Source organism: Penicillium alfredii (assembly GCF_028826965.1).
Source record: "Penicillium alfredii strain IBT 34128 chromosome Unknown utg000007l_segment0_segment0, whole genome shotgun sequence".
Taxonomy (NCBI): domain Eukaryota; kingdom Fungi; phylum Ascomycota; class Eurotiomycetes; order Eurotiales; family Aspergillaceae; genus Penicillium; species Penicillium alfredii.
In genome coordinates this window covers 2,980,772-3,002,710 of record NW_026622704.1, presented here as the reverse complement: position 1 = coordinate 3,002,710, position 21,939 = coordinate 2,980,772, and the positions used below count along the sequence as shown (strand labels likewise).

The following is a 21,939-nucleotide window of genomic DNA, read 5'->3' as shown; positions in this document are numbered from 1 at the left end:
ATGATTGACAGAAAATATAGCGTGGATGGCAAACACAGGTGCTGGGTTGGGTTGACCTAAGGGATACTACTTCCTTATATCCTAGCCATTGTTTGAAGACTAACATCTCTTTCTATATGAAGTACCAGATCCCCTCTTCCATGCGACCTACGATAAGATGGTCTCGGCCAAGTCGAGATCCCATGCGTCCCTAGGATATTTCCTATGTATTTAGCATCATGCCAAGTAGATGAGTACCGTGGTTAACCAAACAAACTCATCGACGCTGGTACAATATACTCCCGTTTATCACGAACTAGTCTAGGTATATTGCAGATCCCCGTAGTACGCATTTACCTCATTTCCGGGGTACGTTCCTTTAGCAACCATGTCACCAATGGTCCTATGTTACGTCCAGGTTCCAGACCAGGTACAAACAATGATCCTCTCGGGACCTGTACACGATGGGAGAATGTTCTGATTTGCTTTTGCTTGAGAAATAAATCTATACTTTGATGAATTTTCGACTAATTTTCGACTAATTTTCGATGAACCTATGACGAGAAATTTCAGGCCTGGCATAGTTTCTTTGGGCCCCATTGGCTTGCGCTTACTTGCTGTCGATACTGGTCAAACTGGGCTCGTAAACAGTTGAAAGAAGAAATGCGCCAGAAACACAACTCAACGTTGTTGCAACTTTTCTTCTTAGCGGCCTGCGAATTGGTGCCTGAATTGGGAGTGCTAGTTCAGTATCGATATCGGGAGCTGATCGTCGTATGCCGTAGTACGAAAATGATGGCTACAAGAAATTATCCTTTAAGACTGTACGAATATGTTGGCTATCGTACTGTAGCGAGTGCTTGTCTCCCTTACTCGGCAGAGGCGTGCTATAAGACCCTATTTGCAAGACGATCTCCCCAAGGTTCTCCCTTTCCCCCTTCTCTCCATTCCTGCTCTACCCTCACTCCCAACCCCTTCTCACACCCGATCATTATTTGCCGTCACCGAAAGAGTTATCAACTCTGTACGTCTTTGCCAAAAGTTTGCACGGCCACGACTACCATTATATGTGTTTTAATTCGCCATGGGCTTTCATTACGCTGCTGCTCTCGAGGAACATAACTGGGTTGGCGGAGGACTTGACGCTTATATCTACCATGTCACTCCAACTATTGTGGTGAAAACTGTTCGTCGCGACCGAACCCCCTGAAGAAAAGGCAGCAGAGCATCCTTTCCTCAAGGAAATCGCGTTTTACAAACGTCTTAATGAGTGCCGGGATCGATGCGCGAATATTGTTGAATGTTTCCTCATACTCCCAGACTATCTTTTTCTATCATATTACACGCATAAGGCAACCACCCCTCGCTTCTATAAACGCCAGGAGCGAGAGACAAGAACAAATGGTTTTTATGGGCGTCTTATCAGGGTCAAGGAATACGAGGATCCTGCTCTCATCGCTCGGTGGATACATCAAATCACCTCTGCTCTTGAGTATATAGAGAAAATGGGCTTCTATCACAATAACCTACATACAAGCAACTGTCTTCTTGATAGGAACTTCAACTTGAAGCTGGCTGATTTTGGTCGTGCCACTACTATTGGACAGCCGCTTAAAGGTACCTTGCCTCCACAGGCCAAACCAATACTTGCTGGACCATTAAAAGGCACATACGGTCTCTCTTCCGCCAGAACTGAACAGTTTGCGGTTGGGACGCTTCTATAATTCATGGTATATAGCCATGAACCCTATGACGACATTATCCTCAGCGCCACGGAATGGGATCGCCGATTTGGGGAAATGGAGTTTCCAGAACTTAACCGCAATGAAGTTTTTGATGGTCTTATTTCTGCTTGTTGGCACAATGTCTATCCTACAATAGCCTTGCTAGTGTACGACTTCAAGCGCAAGACAAAGGATATGATCTGGAATGCAAAATACATCTTCATTGACTCTGCAAAGGAGACAAAGACCTGTGAAGCATTGGTTCGCAGAGGCTTACTGGGACCTGAGTTGGCTCGCCGCTTTCAGCCGGCCTGGCGAAGATACCTACATGCTATTGTGAAGAGAAGCATGTTTATTTGGCAATGCTTTCTACAGAGAAGATTCTGGATCTGGTCTTGATGATTGGTTGGGGCTTGTACCATTTAACCCGAAACAAGGACATGTTATCGTACGGTGGCTGTTTCATTCAACTTCACGATTTTCAAGCAAGAGGCGGTCTTGTCTTAATCTATTTCCTATAGCGAAGATTCGGCACCTTGATGATCATGTTTCATTTTATGCAAGATTACTGATTTGGAAGGTCGTGTTCAGAATGATCAGATTGAAAAGAGCAGCTAGAATACACAGATAGTTTTACAGATGAGACCCTCATACGATCGTTTCATAGGATTACAAGCGTATTCTGAATATCTCCTTGTTTGACACAATCATTCTGGCGTACCTGCGGACCACTAAGTGGGAGGTGATTACAGTACCCACACCTGCCAGTTAAGAATCTTCCAGATTGGCTGCGAGGCAGCCTTGCCGGCTCGCATTAGTCCGAACCAAGGACCACCAAATGAGTCGCAGCGCTACTTGAATGACCTGTAGATGGCTGGAGGCTTAAGCACGTCTGGGGCGTTTTCCACCAGTCGTGCACATTGGGTAGTGGTATGCAGCTGGGAATCACTCCCTGATTACCTGGACCCTTCGAGTCAAGCACGACCGCTGGGTGTCTCTCCTTGTTGGACGGAGGGGCTGGGGAGTTGAGTGAAAAGAGGAAAAGGGAAGGGAAGAAAAACAACAAAGTGTGGTAAGCTCGCAGAGCTGAATAAAATCGCTTACGCTGAACGAGGTACAATTTGGTATTTCCAATCCGTATGCAATTTCTCAATTCTCTACTGGAAATTGAATATCGTCGAACAGGGTCTCCCATCCACGCCACTGATGGCACATGCGATGAATACTTCGCCCGCCTTCTGGAAAGAAAGCCGCTCTTTCCCAATCAATCACCCCCGCAACTGCATCCATATTTGGATGCAAAACAATGTTTGAGAGATCCCAATCCATATGTGACAATACTGGCAGACTAGAAGGGTTGATTTGATGGATTAGAGGTACATCTTCATGGTCGTATGAACGGAGGAAATCATTCGTGGATATAAAGGGTCCACGGTGAGGAAGCTGGTTGTGAATAATCTCTCCAGAAGCACTTAACGATCGAACACCACCAGTGTGGTTTGGAATCTTTGCAAGCTCCTTGATATAACTCTGCACTTGGAGCTTGATCCCTTCTTGTTGACGAGGGGAAATAGAATCCCAAATCGGACCTTCAAATATTGTGACGCCTGGGATTCGCTCAAAGACATTGAACCTAGTCGCATTAGGTACACCTTCCAACCGTACTTAGATCGTTAGGACTTACCCGTTCCCTTCGTATATAAGCTTCGGTACTGGAATATTCGTGTACTGACGAACAATTTCCAGAGTGTGTAATTCGTTTTCATCACGTTGCGGAATCGTCAATACGTCAGGTTGATAGCCATCAAAGCCAAGCTCACCAGGCTTCAGCCCTTTTTTTACCACATGGCCCTCAAGCATATAGACATATCGGTCAAACGGTGGAACAGGCAAAGCTTCAGGTCGGCATTTCTCAAGCCATTCTTTGTCTGTTGAGTATATCATTTCAGTCTCGTTGGGCGGCAAGAAAATGAATATGGATTCGCACAGCACGGAGGGAGGGAGAACAATGTCGGTCTACAGTCACGTGTCTCACAAGGGCGCATGGGCCTCACGTACTGAGGTTCCTTTTGAGGGGTCTTTGCAACCCTGTTGACGAATAATCAAAGCAAGTTAAGCGCCATGGCGACCTATCACACGCACAGACCATGGCTCATTGTCTGGCTTTCGGCTCGAAAAGCTGGAGTATTTTCTGCTCAATAGGTACTTAAGCCAATAGGTACTTAAGCTTGATTGATTCCCCGAATGATTTACTTCGAGATTCAACTTCATTTATTCCTCCAAATAAACCTTCCTTCTATCTCATTTGCCCTTGAACATTGTCTACTCTCATCTTAACTTATTCAGCGCAATCAGATCAAGCAGAGCCATGGCCTGGAAATGTGGAAACTGTGCAACTTGGAATGGAACCGGGAACGGTACTTGTTCATGTGGCTGGAAGATCGGAGGCCGGCTTCGCGAGACCATTGAGTCCATCGAGAACCTTCAAAATGGTGAAGATTTTGAACCCTTCAAAATTTGAGCTAGTTCATATCTTTTAGCTGTTGAGGTGAGGCGAGCCAATACCTTGAAATTTTATTCTTGCGAGAGCTAACGATGTCCTTTTATAGCACAATCTGAAGGCAACATAAAAGCCGGCGTGGAACGAGTGGATGGATTGATGCATTTTGTTGCTTCAATGTATTGTGACCAACCAGCCCCAGTTATGAATCATTCTATCCGCAAGGTCAAATTGAAGTTCAGGGGATGTGCAAATTCTTTTAAAAGCTTAAAGATGGTAGCTACTAGTGGGGAACAGCGCCTCGAGATAGGTAGAGGAGGCACAGGTACTTGGCTGAATCCAACATCTTGATCGCATGGGTGGAATACCGATCGTGAGACTGTTCTGCGTTGTCAAGAAAGCCTTGAGAGAATATTGTGACCCTATAAGACACGTATTTCACCCAGGAATGCGTCTTTTCCCATGGATCCATGTCCTCCCTCTATCATGTATACCGCATACGTATCCCTAACACCCGCAGTATGAGATATCGTGCTGCCTAACTCCAAAGAGCTCGCGGAATTATAGTCAATAGTAAGTAGCCAAAGCTTATCCTGCTCGATAGGGATCATTGGAGATCCTCATGTACCTTAAGATGACCTCGACGTTCAACAACAGTAGTTCACAAGTTGGAAGTTTCCTGTATCATACTGGCTCAGATATAGTATAAACGAGTCAACAAGTAACGCCGGGCTCAGAAGCTTGTCGCACAGAGCCTTGGCTGTTGGAGTATTGAAATCATGGAGCAAACTACCAGAAAGTTGCAGGTAGCGTTTTCTGCGGACTTCAGATTATGCACATGCTGATAATATAGACTGTACGCATTTGGTCTATCAACCATCAACCAATGTTCGAAATTGAGCAAAAGGGGTTAGGTGATGTTGTTCTAGTAGCCGTCCCTCTTCAAGACCCTAGCGAGCCAAAATATACCGGTCAATCGAATTATTCACCCAGAAGGAGCCATTCTAGTAGACCTTGCTGTCTACGAGGATGGTATTTCCAGAGTTCGTGATGTCTATGGGCCCATCGACTTCGATCCGCTCAGTTCGCTTGAAGATCACCTAATGATTTCGTTGTTGGTGCTGACCGATGCCACGCGCTCATGAGACCGGGGTGCTGTAAAGTCTCTCCGCCCAATCTCACTTGCGCGTGGTCTTCACACGCCACAGCTCATTTGAACAGGGAGATGTAATTTCCCCGGAATAACTGGATCAAGTAGCAGTGGAACATCTATCGCCAATGCATGAGCAGTGAGTTGAAACGAGCCCCGCAGAAAAAAAAACCAGACGATCATTTGGGGAAGATGAACCAAGGTCGATCAATGACCCGGTCATTCCAGGGTGTTTGTGCTTTGACATCGCAACAATATCCTTTGGCCCGGCAGTCTATGGGGTTTACAAAATGCCAGCCCAATCAATGTTCTCTGCAACGATGGCGCCTCGAAGCCTTTGCCTCCCGTCTGCAGTATGAGGGAATTTGGCTTCTCAACGTGGGCAGACCGGCTATCCTAACCCCGGCGGGGCACGGGCGTGTCCGACTAGACACTCCCAACGCCACCGAGAAGGGCATCGCCGGTGCCGAGACCTGCTCACGGGCACCGTTTCTGTTTCCAGTGATGGGTCCGAAGACCCCGGGAACTCCATAGTTTAGGGCTATTTAACCCCCCTGGCTTTCAAATTCTGGTCTCTTGTAAGGGGAGGTCGAACAGCCGGCGGTTGAGTATGGAAAAACCTGAGGGTGGATTTCGACCACATGGCCTCGGACTCAGTACACTTCCTGCGCTCCTGGTCAGGTGTGGCACCACGCCTGTCCAAAACCTAGCAACTTTCCACTGGTGCTTGAACATTTGAAGGCAGAAGCGGAAGGATTCGTGGCTGTTGGCTCCGAACGACAGCTAGGCGATTATTGGCTCGGTTGGAAGCGAGACATCTAGCGCGCCATCGGGGGGTTGGCGGTTTAACATAAACATCATCCAGGCAGATCCGAATGCAGATGTCCAGAAACACTAAACCGGTGAAGCTGGTGCCTCGTGCCCTCGACGGTTGGCAGCCCTGATATTGCAAGACCAAAGGTGTCTCCGAGCTCGATAGAGGAGCGTCAAGTTCGGACAAACAAGTCGTATCGTGAACCTGTTTGGGCAATTCTCGAAGATTTTTCAGAAAACCACCAATGATTGGCTCCTTGACTGTTTTGCTAGTTGACCAAGATCCTCGACGCCAGTGAGAGGACAACAGAAGCAAAGATGAATCACATGACACCATGGAATGACATCATGTGATATATTTCCCAATTAGGAAAGGGTGCCCCTCCGTTCCCAAAACGGCAGGCGCGTGGGGAAGCGGAGGCCCTCCGCGCTTATCGATAAGCCGATGTATACAAACCCCAAGTCGTCGCAGCTCTGGCAACCATTCTTTGTTTTCTGCCATGTCGCTCATTACACAGCCACTATCGACAGGCTGGTTCTTCAAGGACCGCGACGCCGATACCTGGCTGCCGGTGCCTTCCGTGCCCTCTGTGGTGCAGCAAGATCTGATCGCCAACCAAAAGTAAGGCATTGCTGTCAATAGTCCGACGAAGCAGATATCTCATAACCTTAGGCTCGAAGATCCATTTGTCGGGTTCAATGAATTGAAAGCCCGCTGGGTCAACGAGAAATCATGGGTCTACCGGACGACGTTTCAAAAACCGGCGACTCCCGCAGGCGCCACCATCGCGCTGGTATTTGATGGGCTGGACACCTTTGCCACGGTAAAGCTAGATGGTCAGATCATCCTGCACAGTGACAACATGTTTATAGGCCATCGAGTGGATGTGACCACCTCGCTGGAGGCCGACAGCGAACACACGCTCGAGGTTGAGTTCGATTGTGCGCTGCTCCGGGCACGCGAGCTCCGGAACCAGGACCCAGGACACAAGTGGGTTGGGTTCAACGGAGATATGGCGCGTCTGGCGGTGCGCAAAGCGCAGTATCACTGGGGCTGGGACTGGGGTCCCTTTCTGATGACGGCTGGCATTTGGCGTGCTGTACGACTTGAGGTCTATACTGCACGGATAGCGGATCTCTGGCCCCAAACCCAGCTGGCAGCGCACTACCAGACTGCAGAGGTCACTGCAGTTGCCACACTAGACACTGTTGTCGACGGGCCGTACACAGCCCGCTTTAGCTTGGGTGTGGGCGGCCATGAGATCGCAGCTCAAGAAATCCCCGTCCAGGAGGAAAAGACATCCCAGGTGACATTTCGAGTCAACCACCCAGTTCTTTGGTGGCCGCATGGCTACGGCGAACAGACTCTGTATGAGATAACCGCCACACTGCTGTGCAATGACGAGGTGGTAGACCACGCTTACAAGAAGTTTGGCATCCGCAACGCAGAACTTATTCAGAGGCCCGACAAGCATGGCAAATCCTTCTTCTTCCGGGTCAACGGGATGGACATCTTCTGTGGAGGCTCTTGCTGGATCCCAGCTGATAGCTTGCTACCAGCCATCAGTGCAGAACGGTACCGCAAATGGATCGAGCTCATGGTAGCGGGACGACAGGTGATGATCCGGTATGACTTGCCCTATTCTCCCATGATAGACTGCCGCTAATGCAGGTTTATTACATAGAGTCTGGGGCGGTGGAATCTACGAAGATGACTCGTTTTATGAGGCATGCGATGAACTCGGAGTGCTGGTCTGGCAAGACTTCATGTTTGGGTGCGGTAACTACCCAACCTGGCCTGCGATGCTAGAGTCGGTGCGCCAGGAGACGGTGTACAATGTCCGGCGCTTGCGGCATCATCCCTCGATTGTAATCTACGTCGGAAATAACGAAGACTATCAAGTGCAGGAGTCGGAAAGACTGACCTACAATTACGAGGATAAAACCCCAGACAGCTGGCTGCAGACAGATTTCCCGGCCCGCTACATCTACGAGAAACTGCTCCCGGAAGTGGTGGCCGAACACTCGCCTAGCACGTTCTATCATCCAGGAAGTCCGTGGGGAGATGGGAAAATCTCGTCCGATCCCACGGTTGGGGATATGCATCAGTGGAATGGTTTGCATGCCCCTGGTGAAACGTTAAGGGACTGACACTGATCGCCCAATTTAGTCTGGCATGGCACACAGGAGAAGTATCAGATATTTGACACTCTCGGCGGACGGTTCAACAGCGAGTTCGGCATGGAGTCCTTCCCACATATGTCCACAATCGACTACTTTGTCGAGAACCCTGAAGACAAGTACCCGCAGTCGCATGTACTGGATTTTCACAACAAGGCAGATGGGCATGAACGGCGCCTGGCGACATACCTTGTAGAAAACCTGCGGACAGCCACCGACCTCGAGGTATGAGAACCACCTTCTATGTATGACAATAGCACAGACACCCTGACAAGTGCAGACATACGTCTACCTCACGCAAGTCGTGCAGGCCGAAACCATGATGTTTGGGTATCGGGGCTGGCGCCGACAATGGGGTGACGAGCGACACTGTGGAGGAGCACTGCTGTGGCAGCTAAATGACTGCTGGCCGACCATCTCCTGGGCCATTGTCGATTATTTCCTGAAGCCTAAGCCCGCCTATTATGCTGTGAAGCGGGTGCTGAACCCCATCGCTGTCGGGGTGCGGCGCGAGCACCACGACTGGAGCGTAGCGCATGCGCAACCGCCACGAGCCAGTCGCTATGAGCTGTGGATCTCCAGCAGCCGCGCGCACACTGTTCAAGGTCGCGTCGAGCTGCGATTCCTGTCCGTCAACACGGGCCAGGATATCCGCCGGCCGATTGTGCGCGACGACATCGCCATCACGGCGAATGGTACGACCAATATTATCACGGATGGAGTGATCGACCATTTTTCCGTGCCCGAGCCGCATGTCTTAGCTGCCAGACTGTGGGTGGGCAACCAAATCGTGGCGCGAGACGTCGACTGGCCTCAACCTTTCAAGTATCTGAACCTGACAGGGCGAAAGCTCGACATTCAGTTGCGGCGGGGGTTAAGTGAGACATTCTTGATCATCAATGCACGCAATCCTGTCAAGTGTCTGGTCTTCGAGGAGCAGGATGGGGTGCAGTTTAGTGACAACGCGATGGATATTGTCCCAGGGGACGAGCAGATCGTGACTGTTAAGGGGCTGGGTGAGCAACCGGTGAAATACCGTCATTTGGGCAAGAATTCTGTGCTGTAGTCGAGTGAGTTTCTTAATCGAAATATATATATATTTATATATATGTATATGAAAATCGATATATGTTCAAGTTCAAGTGAGATGATTTCTAGATGCCTAGCCCAGCGTAAACGATCCACCCCGGCTTTATCTTATCTTCTCTCTCAATTTCTCTATCTCTCTCCCACTTCCTGGACTTCTTTCGATGGGCACCAAACGCTCCTGGGAAGGACAGCCTCTCGGTCTGCACCCCAAATCTGATGCCACTATGAGCGCCCACGACTCGACGGGGCCGTCAGTCCAATCGATTTTCGAAACTTTCCGCGACGAACTGGACGAGCACCACGATCGACGTGAGCGGATCATCAAGACAAGTCGAGACATCACAGCCCTCAGCAAGAAGGTGTACGTCTGCATCTAAGAGACTCGACTGAATAGAGCCTCTAAACTGACTGACATGCCAGCATCTTCGCCCTCCAACGCGTGCGCACGCTCAACCAACCCCCGCCCAACAAAATTGCCCAAGAAAACCAGACCCGCTTTGACCAGATCCGCGCGCTCTTCGAGTCTCTCGTGCCAGAGCTCACGGAAATCAAGGCGTGGCGGTATCAGCGCCAAATCAGCCCGGGCATCCAGGAGTTCATCGAAGCGCTCGCGTTCGACCACTACCTACGCACACAGACCCTGATCAGCCATGCAGAAGTGACCGCGTGGCTACCGGGCGAGATTCTCGTTTCCGAGGAGGACTATTTGATGGGATTGTTCGATCTCACGGGTGAGATGATGCGGTTCGCCGTGATGGCCCTGAGTTCAGGGAACGCGTCGGCCACCACACAGTCAACATCGACTGCTGGCCCCGAGGCCTCTGATGCTTCTTCTACGTCAGTCCCCGTGCTTGCGCCCGCACAGGCCGGCATCGTGGTGGATCTCCGTACCATGCGGGCGCGCTTCGAGTCGCTCAGCGTGCCGCGCCGACACAACATGCTCCGCGACCTCTCCAAAAAGCTGGAGGTGATGCAGACCAGCGTGGAGAAGGTGGAGCGGGCGGCTTATGGGATCCTTGTGCGTGGGAGTGAGCGGCCGAGCGGATGGACGCCGGATCTGTCAGTGTCGATGGAGGTGGAAACCCATTAGTTCTTGATCGGGATGGCAATTATACAAGATTAAATGCTCTACACTGTTTACTATCATACTCGATGCATTTACAATAATCGTTTCAGTAATGAAAAAAAAAGTATTCACAAAATATTGACAGTCGTATTGGATAGAGTATTGATAGAGTAGAGGCGTCACGGTGACATCACCATCCGCACTAAACGAGCGTGGAGACCGGAAGTGCTCGAGACGAGTCAATCCTCCGGCCGTAAGAAACGAAAAGAAAAAGATAAGAAAAAAAAGATAAGAAAACGCCGTGTTTCTCATAAACCCTCGTGTCACCCATATCTCATATCAGAGGGGCCGGAGGAGCTGTGTGGGGGAGCTCCCCACAGCGGAGTAGAATAAAAAAGTAGGAGAATCATGCCGAGCGCGGATCTTCATCCTCGGATAAAATGCCCTGCGAAATGAGATCCTCGGGCTGCGGGCGATTCTGAATTCTGTGCTCCAAGTTGTCTGCCAGCATTTGTTTTTCCAGTTCTCGCGCATGAGCCTGTAGGGCCGGGGCGGCGTTCGTGGCGGGCAGGATGTTTCCTGAGCTCGTTAGTGCCAGATACTTGATCCCATCTCTGCGAATCAAGCAGAAGAGAATAGACGCAGAAAGAAAAGGATCAAAAGAAAAGGGGTATATACGCTCCACCAGCTCGTCCCTTCCAGGTCTCTTTTCCAGGTTCTTCTTCAGGTTGTCCGAAGCGCGCTGGCGGGCGAGGTCCTGGCGGGTGGCTTGGAGGGCTCTGGGACCAGAATTAGTAGTCGATCATAAGAAACCAAAATAATGATTCTGATGAAATGGGGCATATACGGCGCCACGTTAGTGTCCAGCAGGATATGGCGATTCTTGAGGTCCTGCATGTCTGGGCGAGTCTGCAGATGCTTCTCCAGGGAGTTGCGGCGCTCGTGGGCCGAGGCAGTGAGGGGCGTTTCGTCGACAGACATGGTAAATAATGTAGCGATGTAGGTCGGTGGATAGAGAGAAGAAAAAAGGAAGATGCAGGGAAGAGAAAGCGAAGTCAAGTGATGTTCCACGGGACACGCGGGGAAAACATCCAATGAACATCATCCGTGTACTACTTGTTTATAATAGAAGAATAGAAGAATATGGGAATTTGCGCAAACTATTATGTGAACCCTCGAATTCGACCTGGATAGTTTTTCCTTTTAAACAAATATTCTCTTAATAGAAGCCCCCCTTACTCTTAGCCACCCGAACGAAGCGAGGGTCAGCGGCTGGTATACTCTTCTACTTAAGTCTTGTATACTCTACACTCGACCATAGAAACTTGGAAATGTTCATGAATCTTCATTCCTACAAAGGCAAAGTCACGTAGATCGAAATCCATATCCTTTCCGTACCATAGCAGCGGAGCTGTTCGCAGCCGATTCTTGATCTCCGATCCAAGGGAAGGGTGGGGAGGGTGCAAGGTCAAATCTATGCGCGCAAGCCGCAAATCGGATCCTCCAGAGGTCATGCCATATGTCATGTCTGGGGTGTTCGATCAGATAGGGTCTGAGATCTGAGACTCTCTCCTGTGGGAAAACCCCGGTGGAGTCATCATGCGTTAGATCACGGGAGAGATGGAGTCCTGAAATGGGGGAGCAAAAGAGATCACCCGTCAGGTTCCGGATTGCATTGGGTCACATAAGCGCTCCGATCTGCCATCATCGCTTTGGATGCAATGACGTCGCAGACCGCCCCCGTCGTGCCCATCAAGGAACCCAGAGCTTGCCCCGTCCGCGCCCGTTGCCCCGTGCAGCTCCCCGCGAGGAGCCACCGCGGCGCCCGTTGACTGAACGCCGAGATGCTCCTGCCATCCCGCGAGCGGCACCGTTTTGCGTGCTTAGATCCACCGTCTGCGGTTTGGCGGTGCCGCCCAGCGACCGGCTAAACGAGTTCGGGTCAATCGGCTGCGTTGGCACTTCGACCGTGTTATCAGTGGCTGGGTCGGCTGGCTTCGCAGCGGCTTTACGCTGAGCACTGGCTCGCGCATTGCCTCGGGACGCCCCTTTGCCACGGCCGCGGGGGACGAACACCAACTCATCCTCGTCGCTTTCATCGTCGTAAGAAAGGAGGGTCTTCGGTTCGGGGGCTGGGTTTGAGTTTTCTCGACATATTTGCAGCGGTTCTTGTATTCGCGCTCCTCGTACTGGATGGCTGTGCGTAGCTGGAGGATGTTCTTCACACCAATGCCAAACATCTGAGCCCAAAACTGTGTCGTACGGTCATTGCTGATCAGAATGCAGTTTTTCGCGGTATTCTCGGCATCTGGACCACTGTGTAGACGCCAGAGGAGGGCACTCAGCAGCGGGCGGAGCGTCGGTGGAACCGTCGGGATCGTGGAGCCGGATGCCGTGCGTTGATGCGCCGAAGACTTGTTCTTGCCAGTGTTGCCGGCTCCGTCGGTCGTCTCGTTCTGGGCGCATTCGGGGCTGGTGCGCGAGCTGTGGGAGGAAGTGCGCGAGCCTGGTCCGCTCGGCGAGCCGACGGAAGTGATCGAGGCGGCCTCCGGGTCTTTCTTGAAGTTCGACTTGCTCAGCAGCATTTGTGACAGATCGTCCGGTCCATTCTTTTTGCTGATATCATCCGGTTGGGACTCAAGCACCGGCTCGTCATTTGGAACTCCGTCTCCGTTATCGGGCGCGAGCTCCTCTTCAAACTCGGGCAGGACAAACTTCTCCGCATCTTCCCAGCGCTCATATTGCTCCAATGGGCCCTGCAAGACAACGCGATCGGTGGCGATGTGATCTTTGCCGGAGGTGACTCGGTCGAGGAAGCGAACCGCCTCGCGGGCGTTGATGGCGACTTGCGATCCCGCTCGCTTCAGCGCATGGAGACGATCTAGGGCTGAGGGGAGTAGAAGAGGTTAGAGCAGGATGAGCGACATGGGAAGCCAACTATGTGTAGATACCAGAAAGCCTTACTGTAAAGAGGGACAATGAGATCGATGGCACCGTTGGTGGTCCATTTCTTGATCTCGCTAATGTTGGTGGACAAGGCCGTCTCGTCCACGGCACAGTGAAAGACCTTGCGCCCGGTTGACATGGTGAGCGAGGCCGAAGCGAAAGATAGAGGGCAGTATGGCCCTATACCAGAGGACTGGAGGTGTTGACAGCCGCGACTGGATCGGCCGGTCAGCACAAGGCTGGAGCTGAACCAGGAAGGAGGTTTGACGATGGAGGGACCTGGGAATGTGGGGGCAGGCGGATTCCGGGCTGCCGAGGGCGGCTCACTCATGAGAAGCCAGAAGATAGTGGGATTCCATCTGCAGCATCTTTGACAGCAGAACACAAGACTTTGGAAAGTCAACGGTGAATTCCAGCGAAATAGACAAACCGTCCACGGTGGTGTGCTGACTAAGTGATGACTACCGCCTGATCAGGCACACACTTGTAACTATTCAAAAATACAAAGAAAGAGAAGAGAAAGAGATTGGAGTCTTCCTATGTCCGGGGCAGAGATACAAATCTAACAGAGTAGAGAGGAAAGCATTGTAATCACATCGTGTCGTTCGTGAGAGGACCTCCTTCGCTGTCTACGGCTTCACCTTCTTGATGAGCCCATCGGATTCCTTGACTCGTTGGGCCCATTCGCTGCTTTGTCATTAGCACTGTCGGTGTGGAAGAAAAGACAAAGCAAGAGTTGACTTACGTCCAACTGCCATCATAAACCCGGCGCAGGTTGGGGTCTCCGAACCCTGCCTCACCCAGTGCGGTCTCAATGATCGAAGCCGTCACACCGGTGCCACACGAGCTGATAATCGTCCGGGATGCATCCACCTTGCGGTCCTCGAAGATCTGTCGCAGCTCAGAGGCTGGACGATATGTCTTCGTCTCGGGGTCCAGCAGCTCCTGGAAAGGCATGCTCTTGGAGCCAGGAAGATGGCCAGACGACAGACCAGGGCGTGGCTCTGGGTCGGTTCCTGCCCAACGACCATAGGAGCGTGCATCGAGGATTTCAACCTCCTCAGCACCCTCCTTTCCGTAGTCTATGGCCAGCTCCTTCATCTCACGGAAGGAGATTACCAGCTTCGAGTCGTAGACAGGGAGGGGGTATTTGGTCTTCTCGGCAGGGGGCCGCTCCCCACTCTCGGTCGGAAGTCCCTCACGAACCCAGAGACGGTAATTATCAAGGATGTGCACATTGGGGTGGCCAAAGACCCGCAGAGTCCACCCCACACGAGGTGCACTGAAGATGCCCAGTTCGGCGGTATCGTAAACCACCACCTCGTCGTCGCGACGAATGCCAAGCTCACCCATCGCCTCTGAAAAGGTCTCACAGGTAGGCAGCATATGAGGATAGGGGGAATCATGATCTTTGATGGCGTCAAGGTCAAAGAAGCGTGCCTGAGGAATGCGTGATTGCTGGAATGAGTCGAGACCTTTGCGGCCCTCAGGGTCATTAGGCATGAACCATGCTGCACAGAGAGGAATAACACGGGGAGAAGTAGAGATTTTCGTGGGGGGTTCTTCTTGAGGGCTTGATTGAGCTCTTGGGGGGTGACCAGGTAAGAGGAGAAGGAGCTCTGGCGCAACTGGACATGCAGCCCAGGCCCCTTGGAAGACATGGAGCGAAGCAGGCGAGTTGAAGTAGAGATCGAGGATCTAATGGCCATGGAAGCCATGGTCACGGATAAACAGAAAGAAAAACAAAGAGAAGGGCAGCTTTCACATCCCGAGATCCACGCTGTGGAGGAGAGGGTGCGGAGAAAGCAGAGCTCCGAGCGATAAACACCGCTCTTATCGCGTATTCCAACTTCCCATTCACGCCATCCGTCTCCACTTCCCACTTGCACGCTTTTGTCCCCATGAAAGTCGCTATCAAAGAGTGGAATTCCATTGCCACCTGGCACTGGGATATCCCTGAGGATGAAGTGTGTGGTATCTGCCGGGTCCAGTTCGATGGCACTTGTCCGACCTGCAAATTCCCTGGGGATGACTGCTCGCTCTGTAAGAGTGTCCTGATATAGCCTGGCGTAATGTGTTTGGTTGCTCCTACTAACCTTGGGGTTTGATGTAGTACTCGGAAAATGTGGTCACTCATTTCATATGGTATGAGTGATGACAACAAATGTGTGGACCTGGTGGCTGACTCCCTGCACAGCATTGCCTTTTGACCTGGATTAATCAAGAAACTTCAAAGGGGCTGTGTCCAATGTGTCGACAAAGTATGTACTGTCGCAGACTTATGGAGATGGGCCCGCTGACAATCTCCAGAATTCGAGTGGAAGCGGAACGATGAATGATAGCCGTTGCTCAGTCCTCCTCCCACCCTCATTACAACGGCGTTTCGATGGCTCAAGAAAATGATACCCTGTGGATTCTGGTTTTTTGGTGCGTCGGGTTTAGCTTGAAAGATGTCTCTGCATGGATCGAGCATACAATTTCAGCACTGTCGCGATTTGAGCGGGCTACGAGGCCTCATACCAGGCCTGTCCATCAGGTCATTCAAGACTTCTGGTTAAGCGACAAAGCAATATGATATTTATGGCATTATTCTCAACTGGTTACGCCGTCAGAGTTTTGTTGATCCAACCCACCGACAATGGCTTAGGCCTGTTCCCCGAGTGTTCATTGAGCTCCCGTAAAATAGATGCTCCTATTCTTATATATTGTAACTGCTTGAACATGACATATTCCATGATTTTCAAGCTGAGCTTTCGGTAGGGACTGTCTCTGATTTGGATACTTTTTACCCTATCACAGTGGTCTGCCAGCCTCAGTGAGCATTTGTCTCTTAATAAGGGACAGTTTGATACATCTGTTCCAAGGTGAGTATTTATAACCAGTGTATCTCTTACTTAAATAGACTTCTTATACTGAGTCCACCAGGTCTTCATTTGAACTTGAATCATAGATCTATAACAAACTGGTATCACGTGTTCTATCGATAAGGAGCTTGCTCCCGCAGTGACGAAGACCAGTTCCTCCCACCTGAAGACGACGGGTAGCTCTGGTCGAAGGAGATGTCTATGAACACCACATCACCCCATCGGCCCCAATCCTCTTCCTCATCCCGACATTCTCCCCGCAGAGAAGCCTCATCCAGGCCTGGAACCGCGGCCTCGCGCCCACTACACGGCCACACCTCCACCGACGAACAAAGTACAGTCGCTTTGCCTTCCCACGATGGAGCCAGGGAGGCGGTCGAAGGGTCCAAAGTGGATGGAAGAGCAGATGCTGCGCAAGAACAGCTGGAGTCTCATTCAAGATTCCAGCCATTCTTCACGCTGATCGAAGACGCGCATACCTCGGATTATCACCATCCGACAGTCCACTATATCTTCTCCGATGACGACACCGACATCGTGACAGAGGCTGCCCTTCGCAGTCTGCAGTCACAGCAGGATACCATCCCAGACTCTCAAAAAGACCCAGCCGTAAATCCTATCGAGGCAGGCGAGTCTTTGGACCCCAGCAAGACAACTTTACTGCCACCCCCCATCCCGGGAGTCCGAGAAAACTATCTCATCCTGGATGTGGGCCCGGTTCCTCCGGAAAATCCTCAGATCCCTCCAGCAGCCGATCCATCGACGACAATCACAGGGGGAGGGGGCGGAGCAGGTGGTGCCCCGAAATCCATGTCCTCATCACCGGCGAATCCTCCCGCGCTACCATCGCAACCCACCCCGCATGGGCAAAGCACTCCGTCAACGCAGTTCCGGGTCACATCGGCGCAGAGCTTCTCGCCAACATGGCAGGTTCTCCATAGCGAGCTAATACCGGCACCGACATTCGAAAACAGCAACCCCGGCGAATCGCCGGGTCATGGACTGATGCTGAAAGTCCACGGCACCGCGGGGTTACCAGCGGAGATACCGGGAAAAGACCGCGGTAACAGAGGGCCACAGAGACTCGAAGAAATGATGGATCAGTTTGCGAAGCGGATGGGTGAATTGCAGCAGATTATCGATGCAGCGGATACGACTGAACATTCAGGAACAGAACCACCACGCGAGCAGGAAGCAGGCGAGCAAAGGCCTACTACTACTGCAACCGATTCAGATGATGAAACGAGAAAAGAAGGCAACAGTGCGCAGCAAGGGCATGGTGATTTGGAGCACTCGTAACATCTTGACTTTGCGTGATCTTGGAATTGGCGTTATATGAGAAGCATCGGCGTTGGAGGATTAGTAGCGAACACTCTGCTTCCGAGGATATCGCATCAAAATTACTTGCTCAACTGCAAATCCAACTTCAGAATTAAATTTATGAAAACCAAGGTAATTCAACTCCAGACGCCAGACAACCCTGTTCTATGACACTCGACAAACAAAAAAAAAATAAAGGCAGAGTAGCCAACCCACTCGGTTTTCTCAGCCAGAAACTCCGGTTCAGAGGGAAAAGACCAGCGACATTGGGTATCAAAATGCCAAACTGCGAAAAATCAAAAAGAAAGAAGACAACTCCTAATCAGTGGTGCGGTTTCTGAACCTCCGGCCACCGGTGATCGCGGACGGCGGTACATTTTCACGGCCTTCCATCATGCCGGCCATCTTCTTGGACAGCATCTTGTGCGGAAGCTTGCTCTCGTGGTTTGTAGATGCAGAACGACGGCGTTTGAGCGGGGGCTGCTCGGGCTCGTCCTTTTCGGGCGTCCCGTCAAGGTCGAGGGATGGGTTCTGCGCCGGGGTTTCTGTCTTGGCCGCGGCAAGCCCGTCTTCGTCGGTATCACACACGACTGGTCTGGCGACGTTTACATCGACTTCCCTAAGCCCAGTGTTGGAAGAAGTGGCGGAGGAGGGAGGAGCGTGAGTCCCTACCTCTTCCAAGCCATCAGTGTATACGAAGTTCTTAGATGGAGAGGCCGCAGGCGAACTAGGAAGAGGCGAAGGCTGTTCCTCGCCATCAAAAGGCAGAGCGGTAAATTGCTTGGAAGTCCGGTGTCGGGAGCGAAGACCCTCGTGAGGCTCGGTCCGGGGGAGGGTTGAAGGGTATTCATATTTGCGCTTCTGGGGAGTGACCCCGGTTGGAGTATACTCTTCCATGGGGTGGCTTTGAATGTTGACTCGAAGCTCGGACAGGGGCTGGCGAACGTCGGCGTGCAGAGGCATTGTCGACTGCTCCAGGTGGTCGGTATGCATGTTGACATCTGTTTGCAGCTGACCGACGTGCTCACTGAATCCATTCAAGTATCCGTGAATCGTCGAGTGAGAGTCCCGAACGTTAGTCGCCATGGCATCCAAGCTGCCCATTTGAACCTCATGGAAGCGGCCATTCTGGGATCGTGCCTTGGCGACAAAATCATCCAAGGCCTCCATCTGCTTGCCCATGTCATTCATCTGAGCATCCACAATCCGAACAGTCTCCTGATGCACCGATTGCGTCGCTCGTTGAATGGAAGCGTTGCGTTGGTCAAATGCCTATTGCAATTAGCCCAGGTGACCATAGCTCATGTCAAGTCAAACTTACCTCCCAGTCATTCTGCATCTTCGTTTTGATGTCATCGCGGGATGCAGTAACATCCTTCGCAAACCGCTCCTCCTTGAAAATCCATTCGTCGATGTGTCGATCATGCTGCGCTGTAGCCTGTTCAAGCGAGTCGCCGGATGCCGAAAGATCGGTTCGAACAGTGTCGAACCTACTCTTGAGGCGGGTAGATTGCCGCTGGCTCGAGTCTTCGAGTAGGCCGCGGATCTGAGCCATAAGATTTTCGCGCTCGGCCTGCGCACTGGCATGTTCCTCTTCCAGAACCTGGGCCACGTTAGATGAAGCCTTCCGATTTGTTTCGATTGTTTGGCGGTTGGCATCTTGGACCTCAAGTCGTAGTCTGTTTATCTCGCTCTTCTGTTCATCAAGGTGCTGCGCCATGTTCTCAAACATGGACTTGAAGTCCTTGCCCAGGGCGCTGTAAGATGCGTGAAGCTGGGCATGGAAATCGGAAAACTCCCCAATGACATCCTTGGAAATACGAGCAGCGGCAGCAGATAATCCGTTCAGGCCCTCGCCAACCTTGGTCTTGACGTCCTCCCGAAGCACCTTGATCTCCTCAAGGACATCGTTCATCTCATCGTGGGCGCCGGATGTCTGGGTCTTTGCCTCCGCTTCAACCTTGTCAAAAGAGGAGCCAAAGTCACCAAGCTGAGACCGAGCTGCTTGAACGGTGCTCAGTTCGTTGTCCACGAATTGCTGGATCTTGCTTGACATGTCCTCGAGCAGTTTCGCATGCTGTGACTGGAAAGTTTCCATGCGAGCATCAATTCGCTGAGTGACATCCGAGACCTCGCCAGTAGAACTCTGCCATGTTTGTCGATTGTTGGTTTCCAAACGGTCCTTGCGGTCCAGCTTGGCGTGGAGCCCATTTACATCATGAACAGTACCGTCCAACGTAGACAGAAGACCCGCGCCGATGTCGCGAAGCTTCTCTTCGGTAAACTGGTGAGCTTTTCGGACGATCGTTTCTTCGTCCAATTTCTCCGAAGTGCTCCTCAGAGAAACTTCCGTCTGTTCGAGAACAGTGCGGGTATTGCGGAGCTTGCCCTGAGTTTCCTCGCTGTCCTGCTTCAAGGAGTTAAAGCTGCCAGTCAGAGCAAACAACTCTTGGACTTTATGCCGAAGACTCGATTCCATTGATTCGATCTTGGCTCGCTGTTCGTCATTGACAATTCGTCTGGATTCGCTCTCCACTTTCATCTCCTCGTACGCATCAGGCGGCATGTACACACCGTTGCGATGTCGGGTGGCAATAAGCTCGCTCTTGAGCTTCTCAAACTCCACGCCTATTTCTCGGAGCAACTTGTTTTTGGAAATGATAGAGTTGAGCTGGGGCTTGTTTCGAATGTTCTTGGCCCGGAACGCGTAATCAAGAGTCGAAATGGTCTCCTCCAGGTTGCTGCGGGTGGGTGACACGGTGGCGATGATGCATGTTTTGGTTCGTCCCCCCAGAGAGTCTTGCAACAGTCGGGTGAGCTTAGACTCGCGATAGGGGATATGCGAGCTCTTGTCAACGAGCGCGTTGATTACTCTCCCCAGCGTGAGTAAGCTCTTGTTGATTAAGCCGGCTTCCGCCGCCCGCTTGTTTTCTGCGCCGCTTCGTCCAATATTTTCACTGCCGGCCAGGTCGACCAAATTCAATTTCCCAGAAATGACATGCTCCTCACCGGAGTCAGAAATGTGGTTGGTGGAGACGGTGATAGTGAAAACGGTGTGACTACGGGAACTCAAGTCGTTGCACTTTGTCGCAGCCACCTGGCGTTTATGGCTACCCGATTGCAGCAGCTTAATCCCAGACGAGGCTGAATTAATATAGGTCTCCTCCATCCCTTGCACCATGGTGCTTCCGCTGTGTCCCTTCTTCTCGTTTTCGAAAATCTTGAGCTTCGTGTTGTCATCGGCTGAGAGCAAGTCTCGCAGTTCCTCGTTGTAAAGCTCGATGAAGGAGCACTTGACCATACTCTCGGTCTCTTGGAGTTTGTGAAACAGCGAGTAAAGCGTGCGTGGGATAATTCCAGCATCGTCGGACAAAATCCCCAGCGTATCGGTCATGTCTCCCGACATGGTATATGTCTTACCCGTCCCCGTCTGTCCGTAGGCAAAAATCGTGCAATTGTAACCCGCCAGCATCTGCGAGAATATTAGCTCAGCGCATAACATCCTAGTATCGCAGCTCAACACACCTCGTTCACAATCGGGAGGACTACATCCTCGTACACAATTGTCTGGTCGGCAGCGGGGGAGAACACCTTGTCAAAGGCGTAAGTCTTATTTGCAACCGCATTCGGTCCCATCGAAAGATCCAGGGATTTTCCCTTGACACCCTCTGCCGACAGTACCACACCGCTATTCTCCTTGATCTCGCGCTCGTTACGGCCGCGACATCGCACCACCACATGGATGCTGGTGTCTTCGTTGATTTCCCGCTCATAGTCTCTCTCCTTTCTCTTGACCGTGGAACTTGATTGTTCGAGGCTTGGTTTCGGCGCTCGCGCTGCATTCGCTGCAGAAGGTTTTGTTGAAACAGCCGGCGATGCCTGTCGTTCAGGCACTGCGGAGCCCGCTCGTCGAGTTGGTTGGCGCAATCCCGTCCTCCGCGTGGGGAGGGCGGAGGCAGGCCGTGGTGGGCCAGCCATGATGAAATTGGACTCGTGTGAGCTATAAAAGATAGAGAGGAAGTACTCGGAGGAGATAAACCACACGAATGTAAGTAGAAGTGCTCCTACTCGAAACTTTGCAGAGTGGAACCCCGACTCGTCTCAAACGGGAAAACATAAACAAAGCACACGTGATTGTCCCCGCTCACATGACTGGGTCGCATGCGCCTTTCATCACTTGGTTCCCCGTGCCTCGTCTGTCCCTCGCTCGATATCTCTTTCTCTTTCTTTTCTCCCTTCTCACGTTTCCCGCTATAGTGCTTTCTCGGATATCGCATGGACACTTGTCCGCCCCTTGTCTGCGGCCC

The 21,939-nt window shown here is 51.5% G+C and overlaps 10 protein-coding genes across 10 annotated transcripts; 5 read left to right on the top strand and 5 right to left on the bottom strand.

Moving 5' to 3' along the window:
* Positions 1-2,852: 2,852 nt before the first annotated feature.
* Positions 2,853-3,647, bottom strand: NUU61_005786 (uncharacterized protein; the record flags this gene model as incomplete). Its single annotated transcript, XM_056656368.1, has 2 exons — positions 2,853-3,336; positions 3,388-3,647. The coding sequence occupies 2 exons, from the start codon at positions 3,645-3,647 to the stop codon at positions 2,853-2,855; spliced, it is 744 nt and encodes a 247-aa protein (XP_056511981.1).
* A 1,898-nt stretch (positions 3,648-5,545) lies between these two features.
* NUU61_005785 (uncharacterized protein) lies at positions 5,546-5,887 on the top strand (the record flags this gene model as incomplete). The annotated part of the gene is made up of 1 exon (XM_056656367.1): positions 5,546-5,887. The coding sequence occupies one exon, from the start codon at positions 5,546-5,548 to the stop codon at positions 5,885-5,887; it is 342 nt and encodes a 113-aa protein (XP_056511980.1).
* Positions 5,888-6,666: 779 nt separating this feature from the next.
* On the top strand, positions 6,667-9,413 carry NUU61_005784 (beta-mannosidase; the record flags this gene model as incomplete). Its single annotated transcript, XM_056656366.1, has 5 exons — positions 6,667-6,788; positions 6,840-7,793; positions 7,852-8,282; positions 8,337-8,572; positions 8,628-9,413. 5 exons carry the CDS (start codon positions 6,667-6,669, stop codon positions 9,411-9,413), a joined length of 2,529 nt encoding a protein of 842 aa, XP_056511979.1.
* A 184-nt stretch (positions 9,414-9,597) lies between these two features.
* NUU61_005783 (translin family protein) lies at positions 9,598-10,526 on the top strand (the record flags this gene model as incomplete). Its single annotated transcript, XM_056656365.1, has 2 exons — positions 9,598-9,797; positions 9,857-10,526. The coding sequence occupies 2 exons, from the start codon at positions 9,598-9,600 to the stop codon at positions 10,524-10,526; spliced, it is 870 nt and encodes a 289-aa protein (XP_056511978.1).
* Positions 10,527-10,908: 382 nt separating this feature from the next.
* NUU61_005782 (RPEL repeat-containing protein) lies at positions 10,909-11,483 on the bottom strand (the record flags this gene model as incomplete). The annotated part of the gene is made up of 2 exons (XM_056656364.1): positions 10,909-11,281; positions 11,350-11,483. 2 exons carry the CDS (start codon positions 11,481-11,483, stop codon positions 10,909-10,911), a joined length of 507 nt encoding a protein of 168 aa, XP_056511977.1.
* Positions 11,484-12,254: 771 nt separating this feature from the next.
* NUU61_005781 (uncharacterized protein) lies at positions 12,255-13,587 on the bottom strand (the record flags this gene model as incomplete). Its single annotated transcript, XM_056656363.1, has 3 exons — positions 12,255-12,620; positions 12,656-13,389; positions 13,467-13,587. 3 exons carry the CDS (start codon positions 13,585-13,587, stop codon positions 12,255-12,257), a joined length of 1,221 nt encoding a protein of 406 aa, XP_056511976.1.
* Positions 13,588-14,077: 490 nt separating this feature from the next.
* On the bottom strand, positions 14,078-14,951 carry NUU61_005780 (sulfurtransferase; the record flags this gene model as incomplete). The annotated part of the gene is made up of 2 exons (XM_056656362.1): positions 14,078-14,135; positions 14,194-14,951. The coding sequence occupies 2 exons, from the start codon at positions 14,949-14,951 to the stop codon at positions 14,078-14,080; spliced, it is 816 nt and encodes a 271-aa protein (XP_056511975.1).
* A 398-nt stretch (positions 14,952-15,349) lies between these two features.
* On the top strand, positions 15,350-15,783 carry NUU61_005779 (anaphase promoting complex subunit 11; the record flags this gene model as incomplete). The annotated part of the gene is made up of 3 exons (XM_056656361.1): positions 15,350-15,491; positions 15,562-15,593; positions 15,646-15,783. The coding sequence occupies 3 exons, from the start codon at positions 15,350-15,352 to the stop codon at positions 15,781-15,783; spliced, it is 312 nt and encodes a 103-aa protein (XP_056511974.1).
* A 724-nt stretch (positions 15,784-16,507) lies between these two features.
* On the top strand, positions 16,508-17,611 carry NUU61_005778 (uncharacterized protein; the record flags this gene model as incomplete). The annotated part of the gene is made up of 1 exon (XM_056656360.1): positions 16,508-17,611. The coding sequence occupies one exon, from the start codon at positions 16,508-16,510 to the stop codon at positions 17,609-17,611; it is 1,104 nt and encodes a 367-aa protein (XP_056511973.1).
* A 339-nt stretch (positions 17,612-17,950) lies between these two features.
* NUU61_005777 (putative kinesin family protein (BimC)) lies at positions 17,951-21,610 on the bottom strand (the record flags this gene model as incomplete). The annotated part of the gene is made up of 3 exons (XM_056656359.1): positions 17,951-18,904; positions 18,954-21,104; positions 21,158-21,610. The coding sequence occupies 3 exons, from the start codon at positions 21,608-21,610 to the stop codon at positions 17,951-17,953; spliced, it is 3,558 nt and encodes a 1,185-aa protein (XP_056511972.1).
* Between the last annotated feature and the right edge of the window lie 329 nt (positions 21,611-21,939).